At 44.7% G+C, this 26,847-nt stretch overlaps 1 protein-coding gene across 1 annotated transcript in view; it reads right to left on the bottom strand.

Moving 5' to 3' along the window:
- Positions 1–2,949: 2,949 nt before the first annotated feature.
- The window catches only part of vegfc (vascular endothelial growth factor c), a 43,293-nt gene continuing 19,395 nt past the window's right edge, over positions 2,950–26,847 (bottom strand). The window contains exons 4-7 of the mRNA XM_070924835.1: positions 19,301–19,440; positions 12,250–12,392; positions 6,733–7,054; positions 2,950–3,421 (exon numbers count right to left, since the gene is read on the bottom strand). Coding sequence (XP_070780936.1) covers positions 3,313–3,421; positions 6,733–7,054; positions 12,250–12,392; positions 19,301–19,440 — 714 coding nt within the window. The 3' untranslated portion in view covers positions 2,950–3,312. The remainder of the gene's footprint in view (positions 3,422–6,732; positions 7,055–12,249; positions 12,393–19,300; positions 19,441–26,847) is intronic.

Below are 26,847 nucleotides of genomic sequence, written 5' to 3'. Positions count from 1 at the left end.
AGCTGATCAACTGTTTTTTTTTTTGGTTCCGTACACGATATGATAAAAGCAAGGCCGATCCCTTTCTAATGCAGCAAGAGCATTACAGCAACAGAAACACACACGCTTATAGCGTCCCTTGTTCTATTGTGTTATCTAAGCAGCTGACACACCCTGCACCCATTTCCCTCCAATGTGTCTCTCCCTCCATCTCTCTCTCTCTCTCTCTCTCTCGTGCATAGACACACACACACACACACACACACACACACATTGCACACACAGAGATCATAAGTCACAAAGGGTTTGAATGGCAGGAAGGGAGTGGGATTGTTAATACTGGACTTTGCTGTAATATATGGTGTGAACTGCTTTCTGTGCCACTGAGCTTTATCTTCACATCTCTCTCTCTCTCTCTCTCTCTCTCTCTCTCTCTCTCACACACACACACACACACAATCACACATCGTGTGTGTGTGTGTGTGTGTGTGTGTGTGCCAACATCTTATCTATCTCATCAGCAGACCTGGGTAGCTCTGTTACCTTCCTTCCCTGTTATGGAGAGACCGTGGAGGTGCGATTACGTGAGTGCGTGTTGTGGGTGTTTGTTGGAGGCTCTACTACTGTCCCACCTTTACTTCCTGGACACTAAAACCAAAATAAACAAAAAAAGATTCAAGTTCCTTGTACTTGGTTATCACACGGAAATAATAAATGGAAATAACAGCTCCACCTTCGGACACAAGGTCCGAATCCGCAACAGCTACACTCTGGTTTGTAGACTGAGAAACAGATGCAGGATGGCAACAATATCCCTGGTAACAAGCACCTGATGCCCCCCCCCCCCCCCCCTCTTGATCAAATGTTGTGATATTCTGGCATTTCCTCACTTTGGAAATAAGTTCACTTTTAAAATGATGTGAGAGAATAAATGTGTGTGTGTGTGTATGCGAGACTTGGTGGTTTATTTTGTCTCTGCTGGTGAGACGCAAACAACGCAGACAAAGGCAAAGATACACATATTGTACTGCACACACACACACACACACACACATTAGCTGGCTTGACATGAGAAGTGATGGCGCTTCAACAACTAACATTCTACATCTGGAGTGGATTATGAAGTATATCAACCTCTGGAGCAGCACGTCCTCTGTACACACACACACACACACACACACATGCGGTGCCTGAAAGATTGGGATTGAACTGTGTGTGTGTGTGTGTGTGTGTGTGTGTGTGTGTAGAGCAAGTAGAACAGAGACAGATAGTGGAACAAGAGGAGGCAGGGGAAGAGGAAACCTCACCTTTCTTTCTCTTCCATACTTGACGTCAAAATGTGTGCTGTGTGTGTGTGTGTGAGAGCAGGCGGCGGTTTAAGATTGATGTAAAACCGGCATAATCCACATTTGCCATTTGTTTTGGCCTCACTTTCAGGGAGCTGTCATGTCCGGCCATCTTTACATGCAGTCGGGAGCGGCATGGTGGCGCAGTGGTTAGCACTGAAGTGTCCTTGAGCAAGACACTGAACCCTAAGTTGCTCCCGATGGAGACCAAGCACCTTGCACGGCAGCTCGGTCGGCCATCGGCATGTGAATGGGTGAATGAGGCTTAGCTGTAAAGCGCTTTGGGCACAGTGAAGGTTGAAAAGCGCGACGGTCTCTACAGCTCTCTGTCAGACCTGCCTGTCTCCTAGAAATTACGTTTATATACAAGTAATTTAAGTTTTGAGGGAACATAATGCCGACCGAATGGCGTCTTCTGTTGATGAGGAAACGTTGTTAAGTAACGTGCCTGCCAAGTAGCAAAACTGAACGTGTCAGTAAAATGTTCTCTGACGATTTCATTCGTTTTTTCCGCCAAAATCTCAATAAAACATCCACTTGCAGTGACTGCAGCATTTTTATTATTTTTTTTACAGTTATGTTTAGGCACTGGCAGTGCTTGGTTAAGGTTAGGGAAAGAGCATGGTCAATGTCAGCAGTGGTTTGAGACTTTTAAGATTTTTGCTTCTGTAGCCCAAAGCTAAGCACAGACAGTCTTGCACTTTAGAGAAAGTGTTTCATTCGCTCAAAGGAGCGTTGCCTCTGAACACAATCCAGGCAGCGATTACGTTGCCACCGCCATGTCATTATGAAAACAATTTCTAAGAGGCCTGACATGTCAGTGAGTTTCTCAGCTTTAACTGCTGGGTTCGTCCTCTCATGCTCATTAAAGACACGTCTGGAAGACTGAAGGTGCGCATGTTCCATTCAAAAGCCGATGGGCGTGTTCTATATTTGCGCGGTGTTAAGCTTCATCTGCCCCGCTGCCTGCAGTCCACGTAGCCGCGGGGGGAGGACGACTCATTCCTGGAGAATGTCCAGGAAGGAAGCGCGTTGGAAACAACAATACGGTCAGTTTTGTCGACGACATAGTTGAGTCATAAAGACTTCTGACTCGACTATCCGGGATCCTCTGAATGCGGGAATTCTCTTTTAAACAAATGTGTGTTAGCTTTGAAAAGCATTACTATGAGAATAATCCAACCCATGTCACAGCTCAGGTATAAAAACAGTCAGTTTCACAAATTTGAATAAACCGAAAGCAACGGAAGGAGAACCTGGGTGGTTCTAAAAGTACAAAATCTAGTCTTCACACAGTGAGCAACATAGATTCTACTTAAATCTTTGTTTTTTTACCTTTAGGCCCAGATTTTAGTGTTTGTTTCTGGAACTGAGGTGGATTAAGATCAGAATAATCTCAGTATAACTTGCGCCAGAACAGACAAACTAAGTTATACGACATTCAGTATACTTTATTTTACTCATATACTATACATGATACAAAAATATTGATCACAGTGTATTTTCATGGAAAAAAAAAAGATTGAAATTGCAATAAACAGAGGTTGAAAAATAACATTTAATAAATTATATAATCAATATCTGACATAGGAATACTGAGACATAATTAATACAAAACCCCGAAAATAGTTTAAAACAAATTATTTAGACAATACTTTCAAACAAGTGTCGAGTGTTGACTCTGTCTCTTTTAGTCCGTCCTTCTGTTTCTGGGCTCCGATCAGTCTCTCTCCCATTAAAACGTCCTCATAGCCGAGTCAGTGCATTTCCCACCTTCACATCGCCAGTTTCCCATATCTGCACTCCAATCACTAAGGTCCCCCCCCAACCCCCCCACACGTTAACCAGGGTCCGCACACTTAGCTGCCATCAGCTGACGGGGATACTCGTGACCAGCAGGTCTAGGGGGGACGAGTGATAATTTCCAATTGTTAAAAGTTCGTTATCTGCTTGTTAGCACCTCGTTAGCCTCTCGTTAGCCTGGCGGTTAGTCCAGCCGTCTCCAGTGGGACGGTACGCAGCGGCACACTTCCTCGCTGAAGGAGAAACCGGGCTCGCACCTTCGCCGCCTCACCTCGCAGGGAGGCCTGAGACAACTGTGAAAACGAAAGAAAAACAGGACTTAGCGTCAAAATCAATTACATAACAGCAAAAGGTCTGGAAGCAGGTTGTGCGAGGGAAGTAAAATACAGATAAAACGTATTGGTTTGGCAGGCTTGGGTCTCTTTTTCGCATATAAATGATATCAATGAACAATTCATGGACTGCGTATCAGTCAGTTTTACTCTTACCCAGGAAGGTATGCAGGCGAGTCAAGATTAATCAAGTTAGTTGTCGCAGGCCTGCAACTTTCAGCAATGTAATAAACACCTTCTGCATACAGAGGAGGCTCTTTACAGGGTCACCGATTCTGTTTGTGATATTCACGGACAGGATCTCAAGGCTCAGCCGGGGAGAGCGTCACAGAATCACTTCTCTGCTCTTTGCAGATGACGTGGTTCTTCATCAGACTGGGACCTACACTACGCACTGGGGCGGTTTACAGCACGAGTGCGAAGCAGTCGGGATGAGAGTCATCACCTCCAAGTCTGAGTCCGTGGTTCTCTGCCGGGAAAAAGGCGGATTGATCCCCTCCGGGTTGAGAGGGGGTTACTGCCTCAAGCAGGGGAGTCGTTGTTCACGGGTGTGGGTAAAATGGAGCGTGAGATCGATCGGCGGATTGGTGCGTTGTCAGCAGTAATGCGGGTGTTGTTCCGGACCATCGTGGTGAAGAGGGGAGGGAGCTGAGCCTACCTTCCAACCCTCACCTATGGTCATGAGCTTCGGGTGGTGACCGAAAGAATGAGATCGCGGATTCAAACGGCCGAAATTAGTTTCCTCCGCAGGGTGGCTGGGCTCTGCCTGAGAGATAAGGAAAATGGATGGATCTTTACAGGGTTAGAGATAGAAAGAGGTGTTCGTAATGCTCAGCCCACCGCAAATTTTTACATTGTTGCTCTTGCCAGAAAAGGGACAAAAAAAGTATGTCTTCAGGGTGGCGCTGCAGGAATAAAAAAATCTCATAGATTTATCCCCCCTGGGAGCACGAATGTGCTCAGTGCATTTGTATGTGCCCATTAGAATAAGATTGCCAGATCATTTGCAGGTATTTGATCGTAAAAAGTATGTAGTTGAAAAGTCAGGGGATCATACTAAGTGAGGGGAATATGAATATCGGGCATGTCATCCATTAGTTGTTGAGACATTTCACTAGAAACCCAGAATGGTAACCTCAAGGTGGCACTAGAAGAAAAGACGAATGACATAGAGCAACATTATCATTCACTCATTCACGTTTCTGTGCACTGAGGGACAATGTCAACTCAAGGTATGCTGACATGGAGAGTCACAATTTAATTTGTTTCCGAACTGATCATATTTGAAAATATAGGCCTGGTCACTACAACATCACCAAAGCGTTATCCGTCCAGGATGGAGTAATAGTATTAGCCTGAACTAATTAAAGACCTGTCGATCAATGCTGAAAACGGTTTGATTTTGGTAGCGATGCAAATGACAACCAGTGCTCTTTGTGAGTGGATCATAGCATAGGTTTCTTTGATTGCAAATGTATTGTTAATGGAGAGCAGTCAACTTGAAGCTTGATTCCAAGGTACTGTTCCGATCTGATGTCTCACTAGTGTGATTTGGTCAATAGTCTACATCCGTGATTGTTGGATGCGGTCCACTGTTTCCCCCTGAGCCTGCAGGTTTTCAGTACAGCCACCCGCTGCTGCAAATGCTCGTGAACCACCGCTGCTGTACAAACACTCGACTTTCTTGTGTGTTCCAAAGGTCAAACGTTAAAACGAAGGTTTAGATTTCATAGCAGTAAAATCTACAGCCTCTCAGAACTCCAGTGTGATTTACAGCCCATGCTTTGCAACCACGGGAGCTCTCACCAGAACGGGATGCCAAAGTTGCAGGAGGGTTTTACAGTTTCACTTATTGTTCGTTAGCAAGGTGTGGTCTAAATCCTGAAAAGAATGCAGTTAAGTTAAGTGACTGTGACTACAAATTAGCTTACATACAAGTCAGTGTTGGCATCAAAGTCAACAGCTTGAGGCCCAAAAACATCAGCACTAGCCGTCAAAAGCTCATATCTGGCCAACCCCAGCCCAGAGTCAAGGCTGTCCAATCTTCAAATGGGTACATGAGGAGGGGATCCCTGAAATTCCCAGGAACCCATGATGCGAGTACTTGTGCACTTCATCAACACGACGAGCATTCTGGGACTGGCTTGTAATTGCCACCGTTTTTTTCCCGGCTGCACGGGGTGCCACTTGGTGGATGACAGAATATTCAGTCATGGTCACCTAAAGAGACCTATGAACCGGTGACGAAATACATAGAGGAGCTCAAAAAACGGACACGCACGCTCTCTTTCAAACACACGCTCAAGGCCACACACACACACACAAGTGCCAGATCCCAGACGCTAGATTCCTACCGCTATGTTATACCCATAAATCACCCTGGAAACAAGGTCACAAAGGGTCAAGACTGGACGGAATGGATGGATGTGTGTGTGTGTGTGTGTGTGTGTGTGTGTGTGTGTGTGTGTGTGCGCTTCCTCCCGTGCGAGGAGAGGAAATGGTTAAGTGACAGCTTGGAGAAGTCATTAGCGCACTGAGGTCTTGTATTACACACCAGGTTCACTGCAATAACTGCCTACCACTGCCGAACCAGCCACCAACATCATCAGTGTGTGAATGTACGTGTGTGTGTGTGTGTGTGTGTGTTAGAGTGGGGGTTGTCTGCTCTAGGGGTGATGCAAGTGTAACGTGAACCTCGCAGCCGCCAAATGCCTCGCCATAATCACAGCAACATAGCCATTCATTTGACTGACTGGTGCATAAATGAGATATTCACTCTATTCCCATTCCACTCGGCTTCACATAACTCATGGCAATGCGATACTACAAATACAGCAACGTAGACTTAAAGTTAAAATAAGAGGGCATCATTGTGTGTGGGAAAATTGTTTGGTCGTCTGTAGGTGCAGATATTCTCTATATGGCCATGAAACACTTCTTGCTGTAGATATTTGCTATAATACCCTGCGATATTCCTATAGAGGCTTACAGTGAGCGTATCATTGGCCTATTATGGGCTATATTCATCTACTTTGTGTGTTTCTGTCACAGGGTAATACAGTATATATACTCGAAATACCGATGAAAAGTTTGAAAATGGACAGACGGATGGATGGGCGGGTGAACAGGCGCGCTGTTGTCATGGTCCCGGGCCTTGCCTCCATTTATTATTATTTAACCCTGTGTCTCCGGGTTTTCCCCTGTCTGTCTATGTGTGTGTGTGTGTATGCGGTGTGCCCCCCCCCCCCCCCCCCCCCCCCCCCCCCACTTACCTGCATGTGGCTTGGTGAAACCTCCTCCCTTTTAGGAAACACTTATTGGGCGACTCGTTGCATTCGCAGGAGCACTTGGTTTTGTTGAGGGGCTGGTGCCGCGGACACGCCTTGCTGCACGTGCACTGGCAGGTCTCCCTGCTGAAGACGTGGTTCGGCGGGCAGGAGGGGGCAGGCGGGGCGTTGCAAACGCACTGGCAGGTGCCGCGGTCCAGGTGTCGGTTCGGGCCGCAGTCTTTTTGGACCCCGCGCTGGCACACGCACTGGCAGGTTTCCACGTCCAGGTCCTTATCTGGGCCACATACGTTCGCTGGGAATACGTCTGTAGAGACAGAAGGAGGGGTACAGGCACAGAGTGAATACAAGTATATCAGCCTGACGGGTGTCAGTGTTTAGATTTGTGAAGTGAAATGCGAAGGTTGCGCACGTTGTCGTTTGCTGCCGTACATTGTTCAGGAAACAAATGATACCCCCATGCAAAGTACTGCAGTAAGTGTTGGTTATTACTGAAAACACGAGCTTGCAATAAAAACGTGTGTGACAGAAGTTTGATGACACTGATAAACTATGCGGCTATGCGAGAAAAATTCCTGGGACGGATTTGCCAAGCTCTTGGGTGCAACACAGATGGTTCTCTTTCAATACCGGCAAATCATCTTTTTAGCTGAGAAACTGACAAACGGGTGTTCAGACTGTTCCATTCACACATGCTGCGTGTGTGTGCGTGCGTGTGTGTGTGTCCACAGATGAACAAACACAGCTAACACACAGCCACACAGTTTACTGCTGACAAAATGCAAGCTGTGTCTACTCCAGCACAGACTTTTACGACCTAAATCTGTGTAGTGAGCTTCAATTAGAACTTTATTTAGCCCCAAGCAGAACAAAATCTTCAACACACAACTGAAAGTATGGCAAAGTCTCAGTGGAGAACACTTTTCATAAGTAGCATTTATTGTATCGGGTCGGGGTTGATAAAATGCTACATGTTGCTTCTCCCAAACTGACCCAGTTTTACTACAGAAAATATTAATAATAATAATAATAATAATAATAATAATTCAAGGATACATATTATTAATTAGAGGCAACAAATTATGTCATTTGGCGGCGCAAAATATTTATTGAGGGGAACAAATGGCATAACTTGCGAGCACGTTATATATTTGAGGGAACATATTACATAATGTAAGGCCGTAAACGGAATGGTGGGAAGTTTCACAATTCAACAGCAAGTTGTTCAAATGAGGGAACAATTTAGCAATTAAAAACCACGTTATGTAATATCAGGACACAAATTATTCATTGCAGAGAGCAAAGTATTAATTTGAGGGAACAAAACATTGAACTAAAAAGCACAAATCATTCATTTGGGGGAACAAACTATGTAAATTCGGGCACAAACTATTCATTTAAGGGAACAAATATGTCATTATTGAGTGTATCATTAATTTGAGGGAACATATTACATAATTCAAGGATAGAAAGTTAGATAAATCAAAGGCGCAACTTATCAGTATGACAAAACAACTTAAACACCACAAATGCTTCATTTGAGGGAACATGTCACACGATTCAGTCACCATTGCTTAGTTTCAGGGAACAGATTTAAGGGAGCAAATCATGCAATTCAAGAGTAGAAAGCATTTATTGGTAACGCTTCATTTTACAGGTCGGCAAATGTCGTGGTAAGTAGGTGATAATTAGATAGTAACGTATTTTAAATTTCTTTGAAATTACACCCAAATTACCCCAACAATAGTTAATAATTATATTCTGATAGTGTCCAATACGCAGGTAACACAAATTATAATATAATATAATAATTAGCAAGTAACTTGAAAGCTTGAAATTTCTTGGAAATTGCAGCCAAATAATTGTATAATTTAAAAACCAAAAAAATGCAGCGCCGCTGCAGCGAAAAGTTGAGACAGATTCAACTTTTGGAGAAACGCAACCCGACGTCATGCTGACCATCCTCCTACGTGATTGGCCGCCGATCAGACCGGAAGACGCCCATGAGAAGAAGAAGAACCTTGTTTACCTTTTACCGGAAGTAAATGTGCAATGGGCTGCGTAGTGTGTCTCTCTGTGGGAACGAAGCAACACATGTGTGATCACTCCACCCCAAATTGCTCCATCCCAGGATATCATATGGAAGCCATGTTTGGAATCAATATTGTTTTTGGGAAGCTCCCATTTCTTTTTTTTTATCTGGAGAGAAAAACCTTTAACCTAAAAAAGAAACAACACTTTCTCCATAGATTATATCTGAAGGTGGTTGTCCAAAATCATTAGATGAAGCACAAAACTACATCAAAACAACTTTAAAGTTGCTTTGTCTCAATGGGGGAGCCAGAGAATATTTCTTGATTTGCGCAAATTCCTTTCCGCCCTGCATTCTTTCTTTTTTTCCACCATGCCTTCAAGTTTGACCAAAGCACAATTCCGCAACACAAAAACAAAAGTATTCCAGGCGGCCTACAGCGGCTTCTGTGGCTCATGCTGAGTAACCAAAGCGTTGTTCCTGGAGAGGCACGTCGCTGTTGAGTTTTTCCACGTGTCGCTTGACTGTGACTTGATTCGCGTCTTTCTTCCTTATTGTTCCTCACCAGCGGGCTGGTTGGGGTAGCTGTCTGACATTAAACAGGGTGTTGGTTCAAACTGTATTCCCGACAGTACCAAATGTTGCCAAACATCCCTAAAGCTAGCTAGCTATATATATAAAGCTATAGCTAAATCCTGTGACTTAATATCAACAAGGCAGTGGCTTGCTCCAGTATATCATTGGGACGGGATCATGGGTAGTGTAAGATTTTTTTTTATCTTCTGACAAATTCACTTGCAGTGAAAGATGACACAGGAACCCCAATGTTGCTTTAATTCAACTGGGACCTGACGATACTGAATGATTGACTGATTTCACCTTATTATCAGAATATCTTTCTGAAATGTGTACCTTGCATCATTTTCATCACATTTAACCAAAACAGCAAAAAGCTTAGTCCACGCAGGATCACAGAAGCCTACTGAGAGCCCACACTCTGATTTTCAAAGTGTGACAGAGCGAGGGGCAAAGGAGTTCTTGAACCCGTTCAGTCGAGCCTGTGGGACTTGATTGGCAGCGGGCACAATCAAACTGCATCACCTCCGCTTGTTGTTTTACCAGCCTGCCTCATGAAAGCCCTGGCTAGAATGCCCTTAAGAATGGACACCGTGCCAAAATCCACTTGAGAAACAAACGGCGCAGGAAACAGGTCTTGGCTGCGGTGAAGTCTTCTATCAGGATGCGGGGCTGAGCGCAACAGGATGGTTTGTTTTGGTCTCGGGCTCAGTGAGGTCAGGAGTTTTGTAACGTATTGTGTGTGTGTAAGTATATAAAGTGAAAATGAGCCGTGTAAAGTGCAGTCTGCCACAGTGTCCTTTTGATTACTAGCTTTAAATTAGGCATTCATTTTCCTGTTCTTATTTCACTTTGTAGTTTGTGACAAACAAATGAATCCTCCCTGAAGAGGTTAAAGAGGGGGTTAAATTATAGTGCTAAGAGAAAGGCATGAGGGTAGAGCAAAAAGGTAGCGGTATGGTGCAAAACCAGCATAACAGAAAGTTCCATGTCAGTTATCTGTGCGAAGGACGAGGCGGAGTTGAGGAGCCTCACAGCCTTAAGGAAAGCTTGTCTGGTGGTGCTGCTGCAGCAGGTACTCCTGTGTCGCTCGCCAGATGTCCGCAGGGTGGACGGGCTGCGGCTGCGGTGGGGTATCCCGTTTTAGTGTCCTTTGGGCTCGGCGCTGGCACCTCACCTGGGCAGATGGGTTCAAATGATGTTACGGGTGGTTTTAATCACCCTCTGCGGAGCCCTCCTGTCCTGGGGCCGTGCGCATCCCATGCCATTTTTGTAATGTTTCCAGCCAGGGATGCTTAATGTTCCTTAAAGCTGGAATGCGGACACTTTTGTCCCCCCCTTCTGGCATACGCCTACGGGTTCTCCCACAGCCCAGAGCCATGTGGGGAGAGAGCTGCGTCAACTCTGATCTCAATGAACCAATTACCAAAAATGGCGGCAGGTGGCGTCGCCCGCAACAGGGCTCTCTCCATGTCGGGGCTTGCGGTCGCATGTACGCAGTGTGAACAAGAGGGGGCTGAGCACACAGCCCTGGGGGGGGGGGCTCTGGTGTTGAACAACAAACAGCATTCTGATGTAGGTGTTTTATTTTCAAGGTGTATCATATCAGACTGAACAATATTCGGCCGTTTGTGGTGAGAATGGACCTATGGTATTTGGAGGAAAGTTTAAGGCCATTATTTCTTGAGGGACACATTATTTCATCAAGGCCTTTCTGATTCACCCCCAGGCTTTTTGTGTGTGAGATCCAGTTCGACACTACAAAGTATCTCCTGCTATCTTTCGCAGACCTTTTGTTTGGGCCCCGTAATACATACTGTGGAAGTGTGTATTTGTCTGCGTGAGAGTCTGCTTCTCTGGGGTCTCCGCATTCTCCTGTTTCTCATTTGTTTATACTGAGTCCGGAGTGTTATCATAGCCAAACACACACACACACACACACACACACACGGAGGAACTCACAAACACACACTCTCAACAAACACACTGCAGTCATAAATACTCCTCAGTGAACACACTGAACATTCTCCTGTCACAAAGACTAACATAGAGAAAGATGGCTCTACTAACAGTGTGTGTTTGCTCCAGTGTTTGGTATGTGTGTGCTCACTGCAGGCCCTGGGGACACGTCATCGTGCAGCAACAAGCCACACCGGCCACTGGTCGTATTTGATGGCAGCTACTGTATTTATTTGCACTGCATTGTGTGGGGTTGATCTGCAGCATTGGCTTTTTGGGATCTGACCCTCAACTCTCTTCACTGCGCCAGCTGTTCACAAGGAGACGAGCATCCATGAGATTCGATCAATGGCGCAATCAACGCGCTGTTTGGCACCTGGTTTGGCGTTTCTGCACTGCAGTCCCCCGTTGCTCATTGGGTGACATACGGTATACACAGTGTATCTACAGTAAGCTTCTATCAGCCACTAAGTGGGAAAGGTTTGGACAGGAGGTAAATGCCAAAACTCTAAAGCAAACAGTCCATGGGTAAAATGGGAGGTGGTCAAAACTGAAAAAAGAGAATGCCGGTTAAAGATTCCCCCACATGAGAGCTCCCATTAGTTGTAGTGAATTTAAGGAATGGTCGTTGTAGTATTTCCACATTAAATGCTGTTTTCCTGTCGACATCATTCATTTCGGGCTATGATTTAATCTATTTAGGTTTCATATCAGGTACTAAGGACGCGCAAAAATAAAGACCCATTCACATGACCACACACACTGGCTGTCCTTATCTACTCTGTTAGACCTACTGTATGCCTATCAGTGGCTGTAATTTCATGATTTTCTTCCTCTTTTCTAAGTTACTGCAGGGGAAATCAGCAAATACAGTTCCCTCTACAGTGGTTTCTGGACCAGTTACAGCATAAATCTGTTTGTGGGCAAATACTCACCAAAGCGCTGTTGGGAGGGCCGTGGAGGGGGCAGTGGTGGAGGAAGGGGATTGTGGTTCACATCGACGGTCACGCTGACACACCGACACTGGCTGCTGCTCCAAGTCTGACCAGCAGGACATGTCCTGTTGGCTACTGGACACCTGAACACAGAGAGAGAGAGAGAGAGAGAGAGAGAGAGAGAGAGAGAGAGAAAGACTTAAAATAGACTCGTGAGATGTTCTTGCTAACCCTAACACCCCCAGAGGGGGTTTCCTGACTGTATGCAATGGAAAATCACGCACACTGAATCACAACTTCCCACCTGCATATTATATCGCTACTTACCAATGAAAATAACCACTTAAGCGAAATTGTTGATTTGAAATCCTTCTATTACTAATATCCAAGCTTCATATAATATTCAATTCAATTCAATTCATATAATACAGCAGAATAGTGAGCAAATGAGCTTTGTCGACCAGACGGAATATCGACTGACACGCGCAATCTGTTGCCCAGGAAAGCCCGACCTCGGAATCACAATGTGGATACGTTGAGTCACACTTGAAGACACACGATTAGTCGTCTAAATTTTGTCTGAGGTGGACCCACAGTGTAAGTCTTTGAAAACCCTTGGTGTACATGTTAAGGTGGTCGCTGACAGGACGCATTTAGTGGCCCTCGCAGAGTTCCACACCATCAAACACTGGACGCTGCCCTCTGTAGGACTCCAGTCTACTACCAAAGACACTGACCTCTGAGCCACCGGGAACCACAGCCAGCGTCCCTGCAGCTTGCCTCTTCTACCTGTAGTTTCTAGTCTAGTCCAGTGAATGGCATTAAACCTCCAATCACCATGAACACAACACTTCTAGCTGCTAAATGGTCCACTGTGCTCACCAGCTAGTCTCTAAGTGTGTCTGTTTGGCTGTTTGGTGTTTTAGTGTGGTGCCCAGTGGGTTCTGAGAGCCGGGCAGCCGACATCCCCCTTGGGGTCAATAAAGAAAGCCCAACTATTTCGGTTCATCGTTCAGGGCGACTGAATCCTCCAGCATCAACCCTCAATGTAAAACTGTGCTGCCAGTGCACTGTAATTTAATGGGCTGTATGGAGCCAAATGGCAGGCGGTCAAACTATGATGAGTGTATCGATCCAAAGCGTACCTGATGTGTTTCTCAGGGGTCGGTGGATCAAACCAGTAATAAAACACTTGGGGGGTTTTTTATGTTTGCAAAATGTGCAGGTGGGAAACTGTTGGCAAGCAGGTTACCCATAAGAGCTTGATAAGCTGATATAATACAAGGCTTGTTGCTGCGAGTATGTTTTGAAGTCTCCTTTCTGGGACACTCCTAGGAGGTTGTTGATAACTGTGACAGAAAAGGTCAAATTTCTACAACAAAATCCAGGCTAATCTCACCTGACAGATTCATTTTACCTGATCTTCAAAATGTTTATGTTTACTCAAAAAAAAAAGAGTATCACCTGTGTCATCATCTCTTCTCTATCTGATCTGCAGGAATTGCCTGGGACAGAACGCTGGGCGCTTCATTGGTTCAAGAAATGGGATTCCTCAGATCTGTATGCGTGTGAATGGTAACATGGAGGGCGAGGGAAGTATCAGAGGATTATCTTTGGTGAGATGTCTCTGGGATTTCAAATGAAATAAGACATCTCTGGAATTTCTACTATGGCGTGTTTGGAATACAAAATGCTTACATACAGTAGCTGGGTTTACCAAGCTTTAGAATCGCACACAGTTCTTTATGATTGAATATTATGCAGCAGAACCAAGTGAGGAGACTATGATTTTACCGTCTCTCTCCGATTGAACCGTCAGCCTGAACAAAAATACGTAATTTTCTCAAAGTTGTTTGGCTTACGGCAGTTTTTCAGCAGTGCTGCTCTGCAATACATACTAAAAAACATTTTGCTCTTCTCCAGCAATGATATTTTAAAGACATGTTAGACAAGTCAAACGGATTGGCCAGACACAGGACACAAGACAGACGTGCGGGAGTTGAAGACTTAAACCCCTGGGTGCAGATGCAAAGGTGGTCCCCTTTGCATTTCAATCTTTATGGCTCAGCTCTTTGTTTAATCTAAATGTCCTCTTGTAGGGCAGAGATGAGCAACCCCTCAACTCTGAATTCAGACTGTTGGGAAAGGTATAAGTAGCTCATATTTTGCTATGCATATGATCCAACTTCTAATCAAGAGGTTTCCAGAGGATCTAACTGGTGGTCTTACTTTCCCCAGTCATTGCTCCATTTCATCCCTAAGACATCTGCTTTTGCAAACACTACTAAAAACAAGGCCATAAATTATTATTATTATCATTATTATTGGCTGATTCACTCGCCAAGGTACTTATGCTCCATGATATTTGCCTTGTTCACTGGTCTAACTCACTTGGTGCTAAAAACTACGATCTATACCTGAGTCCAATACTTTAGTTGATGATCAAATGCCAGCAAGACTTTAATTTTGCGTTAGTTCATTTGACATCGTGAGAAAGGGGATAATAAGTCACAAACAACACAATGAAGTCCCAAGACTTATTTCCGTTATTATTTTCGGTCTTTGATGCAAAAATAGCGAGGGCTGGGCCCAGTTCTCCATAAGTGGATAATTAAATTTTCCAGATTAGAGTGTTGACTTAACTCCACCACCTCAAACAAGAAGAAGAAGGCCCAACACAACTCCTCGAGCCATTCTGCCTCTCCCTTTGTTTTGAACAAGAGCCAGTTCCCACCACCCGAAACCCTAGACCAGCAGACGTCCAAAGCCGAATGCACGTGGCAGGGCAAGAGGAAGAGATCGATTCAGACCATCGACGGACCAGATCCCAAGGCCAGGGAAGGAATCGGCAGTTGTCAGTTGGTCTCTCCTTTATTCCCACCCCATCTGTGAGTCCATTTGAACAACTGCAGAAATTTCTCAAAGATGTAAGACGAAAAGAATTCTTCATGAAAAATGAAAAACAGTTTTCACCCAACCAAGAATAGAAACCATACATACTGCGGACTTGAACTGTAATTTGAAAGCCATTTTAAAAAGAAAAGTTTCACTCAAAATCATCCGAAAGCATTGTCTGAACTTGAGATACAGGTCCATTGTCCATTAAAGCTGCTGACAAAGGGGGTTGCCATTGTCATTATGGCCAATTATGCCAATGAAGTTGGTCAGACAACTTGAGAATACATCTTTTTATGTGAAATAATAGTAAAGTGAAATGCAACCCAACCACGGAATACCCAAGGAAGCTGCGAACATTACTTAAAGAGGGGTTTCTTGATGGTGATATTTCTTCTAAGGAGTCAAAATTATTGCTGAATGAGTTTCCCGTGAAAGCCTTCTTATATGTTTTACCTAAAACCCCCAAGAACCCACATCATCCGCCTGGTAGACCCATTGTTTCTGGCACTGATATATACTAGAAAATCAAATGTAATCATAGCCTTGAGGGAATACATTTTCTTGATAAGCGTATAAGCTCAAAGCTTTCATCCCCTCCTTCTTAAGAAATGCCTACCTGCCAGTCAACTCGCGAGACTAGAAAGTAATATGTGACATTCCAGGAGAAGACAAGAAAAGATGAAGAGACGAATTTAGAGACAGAAATTACCAAGACGATCGGCCTGTATGTGCAGGAGTGGATTCAAAGAGCCCGGAGGCTTATCTGCAAGTTAAAAAAAAAAAACAACAACCCTGTGTTGCCCGATGATAAATAAATAAACCTTGAACCTTGATCCTTAAATGGATAAAATACGGCTCAGAGCAGTTTAGCTGATCGGGAGACTGGGAGGAAGCAGCTTGTGGGCAAATAAACATCTCCATCAAAGACAGGCCTCTTGGGTCAACTTCAGATAGGTGGAGAGTCGCTGATATCTTTCTGTGACTACAGCAGCGCCGCTGTTTGCTATGCTAAGACCACATGACCTTGGTATTTGTTTTCTCTAGTTAAATTCTTCCTGTTTTCTTTTCCCCATTCCTCTTTAATAACTGTTCATCCTTTCGCGTCTCCTTTCAGTCTCTCTTCCACCTCATGTCTTCCGCACTGACATTGCTCTTCACAATGCCAGGGCCACCATGTCTTACAGCCTCTAACCCTCTGTCGTGGTTGTCTTCTAGCCGGCTGTCGATGCAGGTAATACGGGTATTTTTGAAAGACAAGTGGATTGTCATAGTAGCCTCGTGTAACTTTGTAATGAGTTAATGCAGCTAACTGGCAAGCTCTAATTATGTAGCATGAATCAAAACAATGGGGAACAACTCAATATATGTGGATTTAGATATAAAAGCTGAAGAGAAGACTGGGACATTCCACTTTGCACTTTGATGAGCAGCTATTCATGATTTAAGACACTTGCACGGGAGGAAGAGCAGGGTAGAGCGGGTCGGGGGTTCGGTCCCCTGGCTCCCCCCCGTCATGTCGAAGTGTCCTTGAGCAAGGCGCTGAACCCTAAGTTGCCCCCGATGGAGGCAAGCACCCTGCGTGGCAGCTCGGTCAGCCATCAGTGTGCGAATGAGTGAATGAGACTTAGCTGTAAAGTGAAGGACATCCACAACAACAACTGAAGCAAATATCAGTAATGTAAATTCCATTTTCCCCCACGACAGACAGCGTTGAAAGAATAGCCAACGAAAAAGAGAAAGCTAAGATGAGAACTGGACGAATATGCTACTAATGGGCAGTTGTCAAAGGGACAGTTCCCGAAAACCAAGCTGCTGGGGTGTGTGAGCTCAAAACAGGTTAAAATCATCCAAATTGTAAAAAAATAAACTTCCTCTGAAAATACTGTACACACACACACACACACACACACACACACACACAGAGTCAATGATATAAAACTGAAAAGGTCTGGCTGAAACGCAACATTTAGGGACACAGAGACAGACAGCAGGTGGACAAATCGTTCGAAGTTGTGAAAGAGTCTGGCGATGAAAAGACATTCATCGCACCTCTTTCAATTAGAGGTGCGGTGGCATGGACGCATACACACTAATGGGGGGGGGGGAGTGAAAGAAAAAGGAGGAGGAAAAGACAAAGAGAAATTTCTGGGGGGAAAAGGCTGGTGTGTGGCTGGACTGGTCTCACTTCACCTAATGTGAAACATACGTATGCTTCATGCTTACGCGTGTGTGTGTGTGTGTGTGTGTTCTTACATGTTGGATGATTTGTAGGTGTGAAAAGCTCAACAATGCGTTTCCATAACTTACACGTTGTGTTTAACGCCACTGCTGTGTGTGTGTGCGTGCATGTATTGTCAAATACCAGCACGTATCAACATTCCTCTAACGTCACAAGTGGTCCGACTCTCTCTTGCTCTCCCTCTCTCTCTCTCACACACACACACACACACACACACACACTGAATCAAAGCCTATTAACATCAGTGAAGTGGATTTGGTGAGCCACTACGACATCCAGACAGAAAAGCTAAACCACGAAACACTCCGTGAGAAGACTGAAGCTGTAGATATTTAGGGTAGTCTAAATGCGCATGGTTCCCAATGTCGTTAACAGGACATCAGTCATATTAGAGCGGATCTTCGCATTACACCTCATGCAGGTTACATTCCAATTCTTTCTGCGAACCCGCGCATGCACGTGTCTTCATCGATCAACCCCTCATGTCTTTCCTTGGTTTAGATTCATTGCGAAGGTCTATGGCACATTATAAGTGCGCATTCCATGTTGACCAGGTCATTACTCTCCAGTAGTGTACCACACACACACACACACACACACACTACATTATTACACAAGTTCTCGGCAGTTATCACTACATTATCACACGAGTGCTCGGCAGTTATCGCTACATTATTACACAAGTTCTCGGCAGTCATTACTACATTATTACACGAGTTCTTGGCAGTTATTACTACGTTATTACATGAGTTCTCGGCATTTATTACTACATTATTACACGAGTGCTCGGCAGTCATTGCTACATGATGACACGAGTGCTCGGCAGTCATTGCTACAGTATTACACGAGCGCTCGGCAGTCATTGCTACGTTATTACACAAGTTCTCGGCAGTCATTACTACATGATAACACGAGTGCTCAGCAGTCATTACTACATTATTACATGAGTTCTCGGCAGTCATTACTACATGATTACACAAGTTCTCGGCAGTCATTATTACATGATGACACAAGTGCTCGGCAGTTATTACTACATTATTACACAAGTTCTCGGCAGTCATTACTACATGATGACACGAGTGCTCGGCAGTCATTACTACATTATTACATGAGTTCTCTGCAGTCATTATTACACAAGTTCTCGGCAGTTATTACTACATTATTACATGAGTACTCGGCAGCCATGTATTACGTCCCATATTATGCTCATTTCAGCTCTATATTCTATCGCGGTTTTCTACAATATGGGACCTTTAACAATGAGCCGTGACTTAAAACAAACAACAAAGGTTCATTTCTGCATCTTGCGCGGTTGAGACCCGTGAGATCGTGTTGACTAAATCTGCCCACCGACAGACATATAAACACCTGGCAAAGAACTCAAAGCCACTTCTGTGGTAGCTCCCGCTGCAATAGGCGTCTCCAGGACCACATTTTGCCACGATGACTCCACATGCACACACACAAGGTCTGGCAATGAGACAATCCGGGTGAAAGCCTGTGCAGTCCATGCACCGCTTTGAGCCTGTTCATTCTCAGTGTCTTCTACACATAGTGGCAGTATATCCAGTCGACACCTGACCAATATGATGATAATGATAATGAAAGAGCCAGTGTATACACACACAAAGCACAGGAAGCAACCTCCGTAACAATAACTCAAACACTCTGTGTGTGTGTGTGTGTGTGTGTGTGTGTTGCCAATAAGAACACGTCTACTGGAAAAAGGAAAAGGCTGTTCCTGTCCTGAACACACACACAGCTCTGAGGAGACTAGAAGTAGACATAGGTCTCCCTTGAGTCTGAATACTGTTTTCAAAGCTGACAGAACTGTCGGCTGGTTGTGTGTGTGTGTGTGTGTGTGTGTGTGTGTGTGTGAGAGAGACAGATGCAGTGAGTACAGCGAGTACTTACTCAGGCAGGGCTCTCCTGATGATGCTGTGGACTTGTTTGTAGACGTCCAGCTTGGACAGGCAGCTGCACTGGGTGTGGTTGGCCACGCTGATGGTCACCGGCTTGGTGCCCTGGGTGATCGGCACTGTGATCTCGAATAGCTGCAAAAAGAGCGAGGAGAGAGTCCGTTTTTGTGGCGTCGTCAAGGTCAGCAGCGCACGTGCAGTGTTACAAATAGCAAGGAATAAAAGTAATTCTTCAGGTTGTCTTTTCGACCTTTAACCGATCGTGTTGCCTTTAATTAGATGCGAATGTGTGCACGTTGCAGTACTGTCCCTACTGCCAAACTGGGAAGAAATTGCTGTCTTTGAGGGCTCTTCGCGGTTGCATAAAGTTCCTATAATAATCCAGTTGAATACAGTGGATAAAGTTGTGTCTGCTGGTTGAAGAAGCAGACAAGCAAAACATGAATTCCTCTGTGGACCACTCATTGTTCTATGGTTTTTGTTTTTTTTTTTTTACAAAAAAACAGCTTAATGGCCATCACTGGACAACGCATGGCGATGTTTCAGACAGTAAGACATAATTTTCCACAGGAATTTTTCTTTCTATCCCAAATAGTTTTTTTTGATGGCAGCTCCCGTACATGACTAGTGGACATTGTTGCCAAGTTTCTCTGCCGCTGCCCTGCCAACAAAACCAAAAGTGATGACTCTGGTGATCCCTTTAGTTCCACATTTGTAGTATTTTGTTTCAGCTGTTGCAGAAAGACCCATACTCACCAGACTGACTGAAGGCCCGATGCACGTTTACACGGAATTACTAAATGGTTGGATGGTTAATTTTTTGGAACAACCAGCTGATCATCAACACTGGCAAGCTGGTTTGGCACTAGTATTTACTTAAAGCCGCAACGCATAGATTTTTGGCCACTAGGGGGCAGAAAAACATCAAATCAAGCCGACAAGATCCTCAGCCACAAGTTGGTATGGTTAGCTTTTTTACAAATAAACAGCTTGAACACGTCTGGCTGTTCTGACTTTCTTCACCAGGACTGATGTGATAACGTTCTCCGTGTCAGCTAGATGTGCCATAAAAACTTGAGAAGGCGATAATATGTTAGGCCGCAAATCAATCAATGCTCTTCCTACTCTGTCGCTCTGTTTACATGCGTTTTTTTTTTTTTTTTTAATTCAATTTGTGAAAGTCCTGGAACGTACTTAGTCCCACTCAACCGGCCCATACTTCAAATTCAGCCAGTAAAGGCAGTCCATCACAAGAAGCAACCACTTGGCACATTCTTTTAGCAAGGACCTTGGGAGTTCAACCTGAAGCTTGAATCACTGGGGAAATCAGCACACGTTAAACTGGGAAACAGTGAGCGAGAAATGAGTGCCACTTGAAGGACAAGAAAATAAAAAATAAATTAAAAAAAGGGTAATAAGGCTTGGGTTTTCACATGGCACTGATGCAGATACTTACTAGATAGAGCCACTTCACTCTTTCAATCACGGCGTTGAACAGCATGAATAGAAAGTAATCAGTCTCAATGACTCCTATTCAAGACCCTTAAACTGCTTAAGCTGTCTCTCTCTCTCCCACTCGTCCTAATGAGGATATCTTCAAAGCTGACCTAAGTCTTTGTTGACCTGGTGAGCGCTCACCATGGTTACAATACACACACACACACACACATAAAGAGAGGCTGAGAAGTTCACCTGCACTCATTTCTTAAATTTGTGGCGATGTTTCGGCTTGTGCATCTGCTTAAACTCCTCAGGCTTGCCGTCGCTTACTATAACCGAGCCCCCCCCCCCCACCCCGGTGTTTAGAGAGACCAATTTCCACACTGCTCGAGTGTCCCTACACAAACTGCAGCGTCGCTGCTGATTTGTCCTCTGGGCGAAGGAAAAGTTAAGATTGACAAACTTAAACTTGTTGAGATATTGTGAAACCTCATTGATTCATCCTTGAGGAGACCTTAAGTATGTTGCGGCAACAAACTGTAATAGCGCACTGCGTGGCACAAGGGTAAGGGGTCGATTACTAAACCCGCCGCGGGTTACCATCACGGCACTACTTTGCTGAGCTCTTTCGGAAGTCTTTGCTCCATTCGTCATCAGTTGCACTGCAGCTCAGACCTTAGCTCAGTGTTTATTCGAGAGGTATGTGTTGCAATTGGACTGATAGTCGTCTCAATGGAAGGGGCTGTGGGTGGTTCTTCAGCCTGTTTCCTAATTTGCTAATGATCTCCATCACGGCAGTCTATTTGGGGATGTTTCTGAATTAATATCCGCAAATGATTTCAAATGATTTGAACCCTTTGTTTATGCTGTAGATCACCAACTTCATTGTGAACTGTGCCACAAAAAAAAAGAAAAAAGAAAAAAGAATGCTCTTATTGCACGACTGGTCTTTTAGCTCGTGTTTTGGCATTTGCGGTGCTGAATGGAGAACTCCTGCAGAAAGCACTTCTCACACACACACACACACACACACACTTTCTTTCACTTGCCTCCACGTAATTAGCTAGTTGAATATCGAAATGATGATGAGGACAAGTTTTCTAGTGTTGCATCTCTAGCTTAAATCCCCGAAACGGTTGCCTCTTCTGCTCTGCCAAAAACTCAGCGACCTTATCCTCCAACTAGCCACAGTTGCTGTGTTTCCTCCTGTTTACTTTAGTCATGTAAGTAAATAATGAGCTGTCACTGACTACGTCGTGTTTGTTTTGTTACCTTCCTAGTTAAATTTGCTTTGTACGCTGTGTATCTAATGTGTCAAGTTCAACTTTTGACTGAGGTTGGTTTCGTAAAGTGCCCAAAATGGAAAGGGTTCATCCACTGAGGAGAATGAATGCGCTCGCTAAATAGTAGCAGTACAAATGGAAGTTATGGCCTGATGATGGGGCTGAATGAACGGTTCGAAGGTCATCCAAAACATTAGAATTCGTTGTCTAGCTTGGTGCCATGAATATACACACAGCAAATGTATTTGCCATCTGGCCATTAGTTAGTCAAGATATGTCGCTCTGGACGCAATGTTGGCACCGTCACCGTGGTTGGGCCACATTGCTAATGGAGCAAAAAAAAAAAAATCTCTAATATAGCACATGTGAGGTATTAAATGTAACACGGCCAACAATGACAAAACCATAGCACATTAGGCACAGCATAGAGGAGTGAAAGGGACGTCAAAGAGCATCCATGACGGCGCAGAGAGCCACCAGACCCGCACGCAAACACTTAAAAGATACTTACAGTCAGTCAAATAGTAAATTGCACAGTTTAGCGCGACTTCTATTACCCGCTAAGTGTCGAAAAAAAAAAAACTCTCGGCACCTGCCAGCTGTCGCCAAAGCACTGCCAGAGCAAATCAGCGCAGTGAAGCCTTCAGGATGACGAAACGGGACTGCACCTGACTCCTCACCTTTCCGCACGTCCATTTTGAGTGCTTGAAAATCCCTTGCGCTGTAAATTGTCTATCGAGTCTGCCGTAATTCGGATGACGTACCGTGTGGCCCATGTAGATCTCCGAACTCTGGCCAGTGGTGTGGGATTGCAGCCAAAAACAGCGGTTAGGAAAAATCTAGTGGGGTGAAAGAATGTCTTGTGAAACCTCAAAAAAAAAAAAAGGACTGTGGCTCGGCACCCACGGCCTCTGTTACTGCTGCCAGGCGAAAGCCTCTCAGCTTCAACCTTGGCCTCCTTTCTCCTTACCCCAACTAAAGGGTGGCATGCCTCTGTTGCTACAGTCTGGGGTCCAAGAACCCTTCATTGTTCAATTTTCAAAACCCGCAATACGGCTTTGCCTTCTCAGTCTGTCTCAGGACTGACTTCTTCTTTTGTTTGTTTTTCAAGAGACAACGGTACGCTCTTTCCCGTGGAGGAATACGAAAAGCTCCTCGACAGCCAGTCTCAGTCCTCACAGTCGAAAGAACGAAACTACGAACGATATGGCCACCACTTGATACATTCACGTAGCCACTTTTAGTCACTGTTTGTCAGTCGCACTGTTATTCTACAGGTTGTTGTTTGAATTCAATTCAATTTTATCTATATAGCGCCAAATCACTAATTCACTAGTTTTGCTGACAAGGCAGCACCTGGTTTGGCCCGGGTGAGCTGGCTCCAGGATTTAAGAGCCCTCTGCCCCTCAGCCGCACCTTTCGCTGGACCAGGAAGGAACCCCCACCCCCCGCCCTCCCATCAATATAAGCCTTAACGCCGATCCTCCTTCTCCTCCTTTTCCTTTCCTCTATTCTGCTGCTTACGTGTTGTTGACGCATGTACACTCGCACGCCAAAATGCATTTGCACATGTAGGTTCCACACACACACACACACACACACACACACACAGACAACAGTAGACTTCCTCCCCCGATTGAAATCAGCTTTAAATGATCACCTAACAAAGGAGCTACCAGCCCAGACTGCCACCGCCAGTTCATTAAATGAACCCCTTCAGGGAAATGAATAAAGCAGCTGAGCTGAAACAATAAGCTATCGCACGCTGCACAAGCCAGTCCATTAACAACAGCGACTTGGAAAAATGAACGAACCGGCTGAGAGGCTTTACCCACAGAGCGGTGGCTGAGGTGTAAATACCCCGGGAATGTACTGTATCACAAGGAGCTGGTGGTTGGTGCTGTTTAAAGCCACGACGGGCAGTCTTGATGCCATTTCCATCAGGCGCAGGTCCATTCTTTTAGCACTTTTCCAGGTTGAGGTAGGGTTACTCCATTTTGACCCTCTCAGATCCTCTTGCAAACTGCCGAGAGCCATTTAAGACTCAGAGCACAGAATATGCAACATTTTCGTGGCTTTATTTTGCTGGTGCGCGGTACCTGAGGTCAGTAATGAGATGCAATAGAGATTGTTCGGGTTGCGTTTCGTTGTGGAGTTGTTATTTTACCAGGACCGCATTTATGTCACAATATGAAGATTAAGCAGTGGTTCCCAGATCAGCAGCAATTATTTTTTACATGTAAAACAATCGAAACTGAATAAATTCAGAAATTAAAAAAACAAAACCACAACAACAACATAGAAGAAATATTTTGTTCACGTTTCTGCGTTTAGAAATCTTTTGGATCAATATGTCTTGTGTGTTATTTAGCAGAATTTGATGAGGAAAACATGTCCGATTTTTGTATTTTCTTTTATTTTTATTTATGACACAATTTCAGTACTTTTGTCAATTATTATGGTATATTGACTTACATAAGCTTTTTGCTTAGGCTGTACAGACTTTAGGGATATGAAGCACCAATGGATAATAAGCTAAGTGCATGAGGACTGGAGTCACACGGTGGTCAGATTAGAAATTTTAAAAAAACAACAACAACAACATAGGAAATACTGGTATTTAACTGCAGATGGTTATTATCATCACTATCATGCGAGGAAAAAACACTGGGATGTCCAGAAATGCTAAAGTCAGCTTAAAAACAGCGGGCGTATATCCACATATATATTCATATTTGAGACTCCCAGTTTCGAGAAGGCGTCATGGAACCACCAAAGTCGAAATAGTATCGGCCCATTAACATCACACACTGCGTCGCGTGCAGGTGCAAGAAGATCGTCTCAGACAGTGTTATTGAGGCATGTCCTCGCGGTGTACTTGTGTTTTGCACTGGGCTCCCTGTCCAGCTGCGGGGGAGGCGCCGTGCCGGGTGATCTTCTTCAGGAAATGTTTATAGAAAACATGTTCCCTGATATCTACAACGTCCAAGGTCTTGTGTGAGACACTGCTCGGGGGTCAGCAAGCAAGCAAGCAAGCAGCAGCAGCACTTGATGCACACCGAAGTAAACATTAGCGCCTCCGTCCGAGACGTCAACACCAAACTACTGCCTGGCCTGGTTCCGGTGACTTATAGTTTTCATAGCAGCGCTGTCGAATCATGAAGCGAATCTTGGTTTATGTGCCCTGGGTGTCAGGTCTCTCTCAGCTGCTCGCTCATTGCTCCCAAAAGAAGACAGTTTCCGTCTAGTTCTTTAATATGTGCACACAGCGCAGGCAGTTAATCAAAGAGGAATGCCGTGTCCCCAGCTCCAATGAAAATCCGTCTTTGGAAACGCGTTTAGGTGCAAGTAAGATGACTTGGCTCAAAAGCAACTTTAACTGGCTGAGTTACTGCGAATCAACCCCGACGACAGTTTCGCGAGACAGCCTCTCGTGGTGATGTAACATTTTGCGTCTGTTTTTTAATGCACACACGCTGCTTTCTTTCAACGTTCAGTCAGAATCTCCCAACTGGTTTTGGATCTGTTCCACACATTCACCACGTGGACCACATAATGCTTCCTTTTTTGACTATCCCTGAAACACAGAGGTGCCTTCATTGTCCGTCATTTGGAAATACAGAATAGAAAACATATGTTTGTGAATCATCATAATGGGGATATATTGCGTTACTTTGTGTCTTGAACCTTATTTTGGATCGACACTGCTTTTACATTTTTAGCCACGCTAGCAGTCGGTCCTCCACTTTGTCTTCCAGACGGGAATATCTCATCAATTATTGGATGGTTGGCCATGAAATTTTGGTATATTCATGTTCCCCCCCAAAGAATGAATTGTACCCACTTGGCCATCATCGGGTCAGAATTTCAGGTTGTCTAATATTTTAGTTTTTTTGGCCAAATACCTGCAAAACTGATGAGTTCAGTTGTACTTCTTTGTGTTTAGATCTAATTGGGAAATCGGCATCGGCATCTTGATGCGCTGAACTAAGCGGTGTACCCCGCTAGCCCTCCCCAACCGCCTCCTCCCTGGCTGCACTAAACTCCTGCAAAAACCCGATTTGCCGTCACTACTATTAGTATCATTATATCATATACATATGTGCGTGTATGTGCACATACTGTTCAAGGTATGCATTTTCTTTTTCACCACTTTAATGTCTTTTTTATTTCAGCATTATTGTTATTAATACATGACCTTAAGATTACATGCACAGAAACACATGCAGCCCCACCGGTAGCATGAAGCAAACTTAAATAGGGCTAGTTTAAAACAAGCTCGGTCAAGTCCACACACACACTCCAGAGAGCTCCTGCAGTTGCTGAGGTAACTAGCTGACATATGAACACTTTGCATACAGCTGACACGTTTGTCCTCAGTCGGTGATCAGAGTGGCAAAGTCTCCGAGCGAAAGATAGTCAAATGTCCAGAGGCGGAGAACGACTTATTGTGTTTGTTTCAGTGGTGACCTCAGCTGCCGCCCCCTCCCTGTCTGCAGTCCTTCGTCGCGTTGCAAACGCAGTTGCCCGTGCATGGCCAACAATCCATAACTCTTCCGGGAGAAACCTAGCCCGATTAAGGTAACCAGGTTTCTCCATGACGTGAACAGTTGAGACGTCAGCTTGCCGGGGCAAAGCCGCCTCGTGAGCTTGTTAATGAAGTACATGCAAACACTGCCGACTGTGGCGGCAAATACATACAGCATGTGCAAGCACTTTGAGCCACTTGCGGCGGCGTGGCTCTGGTTGGTCAGTCTGAGCGATTGAGACACTAAAAAATGTACACAATTCAAATAACTTATGGAGCGTTCAGAAATAT

Source organism: Enoplosus armatus, chromosome 2 (genome assembly GCF_043641665.1).
Source record: "Enoplosus armatus isolate fEnoArm2 chromosome 2, fEnoArm2.hap1, whole genome shotgun sequence".
NCBI classification, from domain to species: Eukaryota; Metazoa; Chordata; class Actinopteri; order Centrarchiformes; family Enoplosidae; genus Enoplosus; species Enoplosus armatus.
This window is presented reverse-complemented; position numbering and strand designations above follow the sequence as displayed.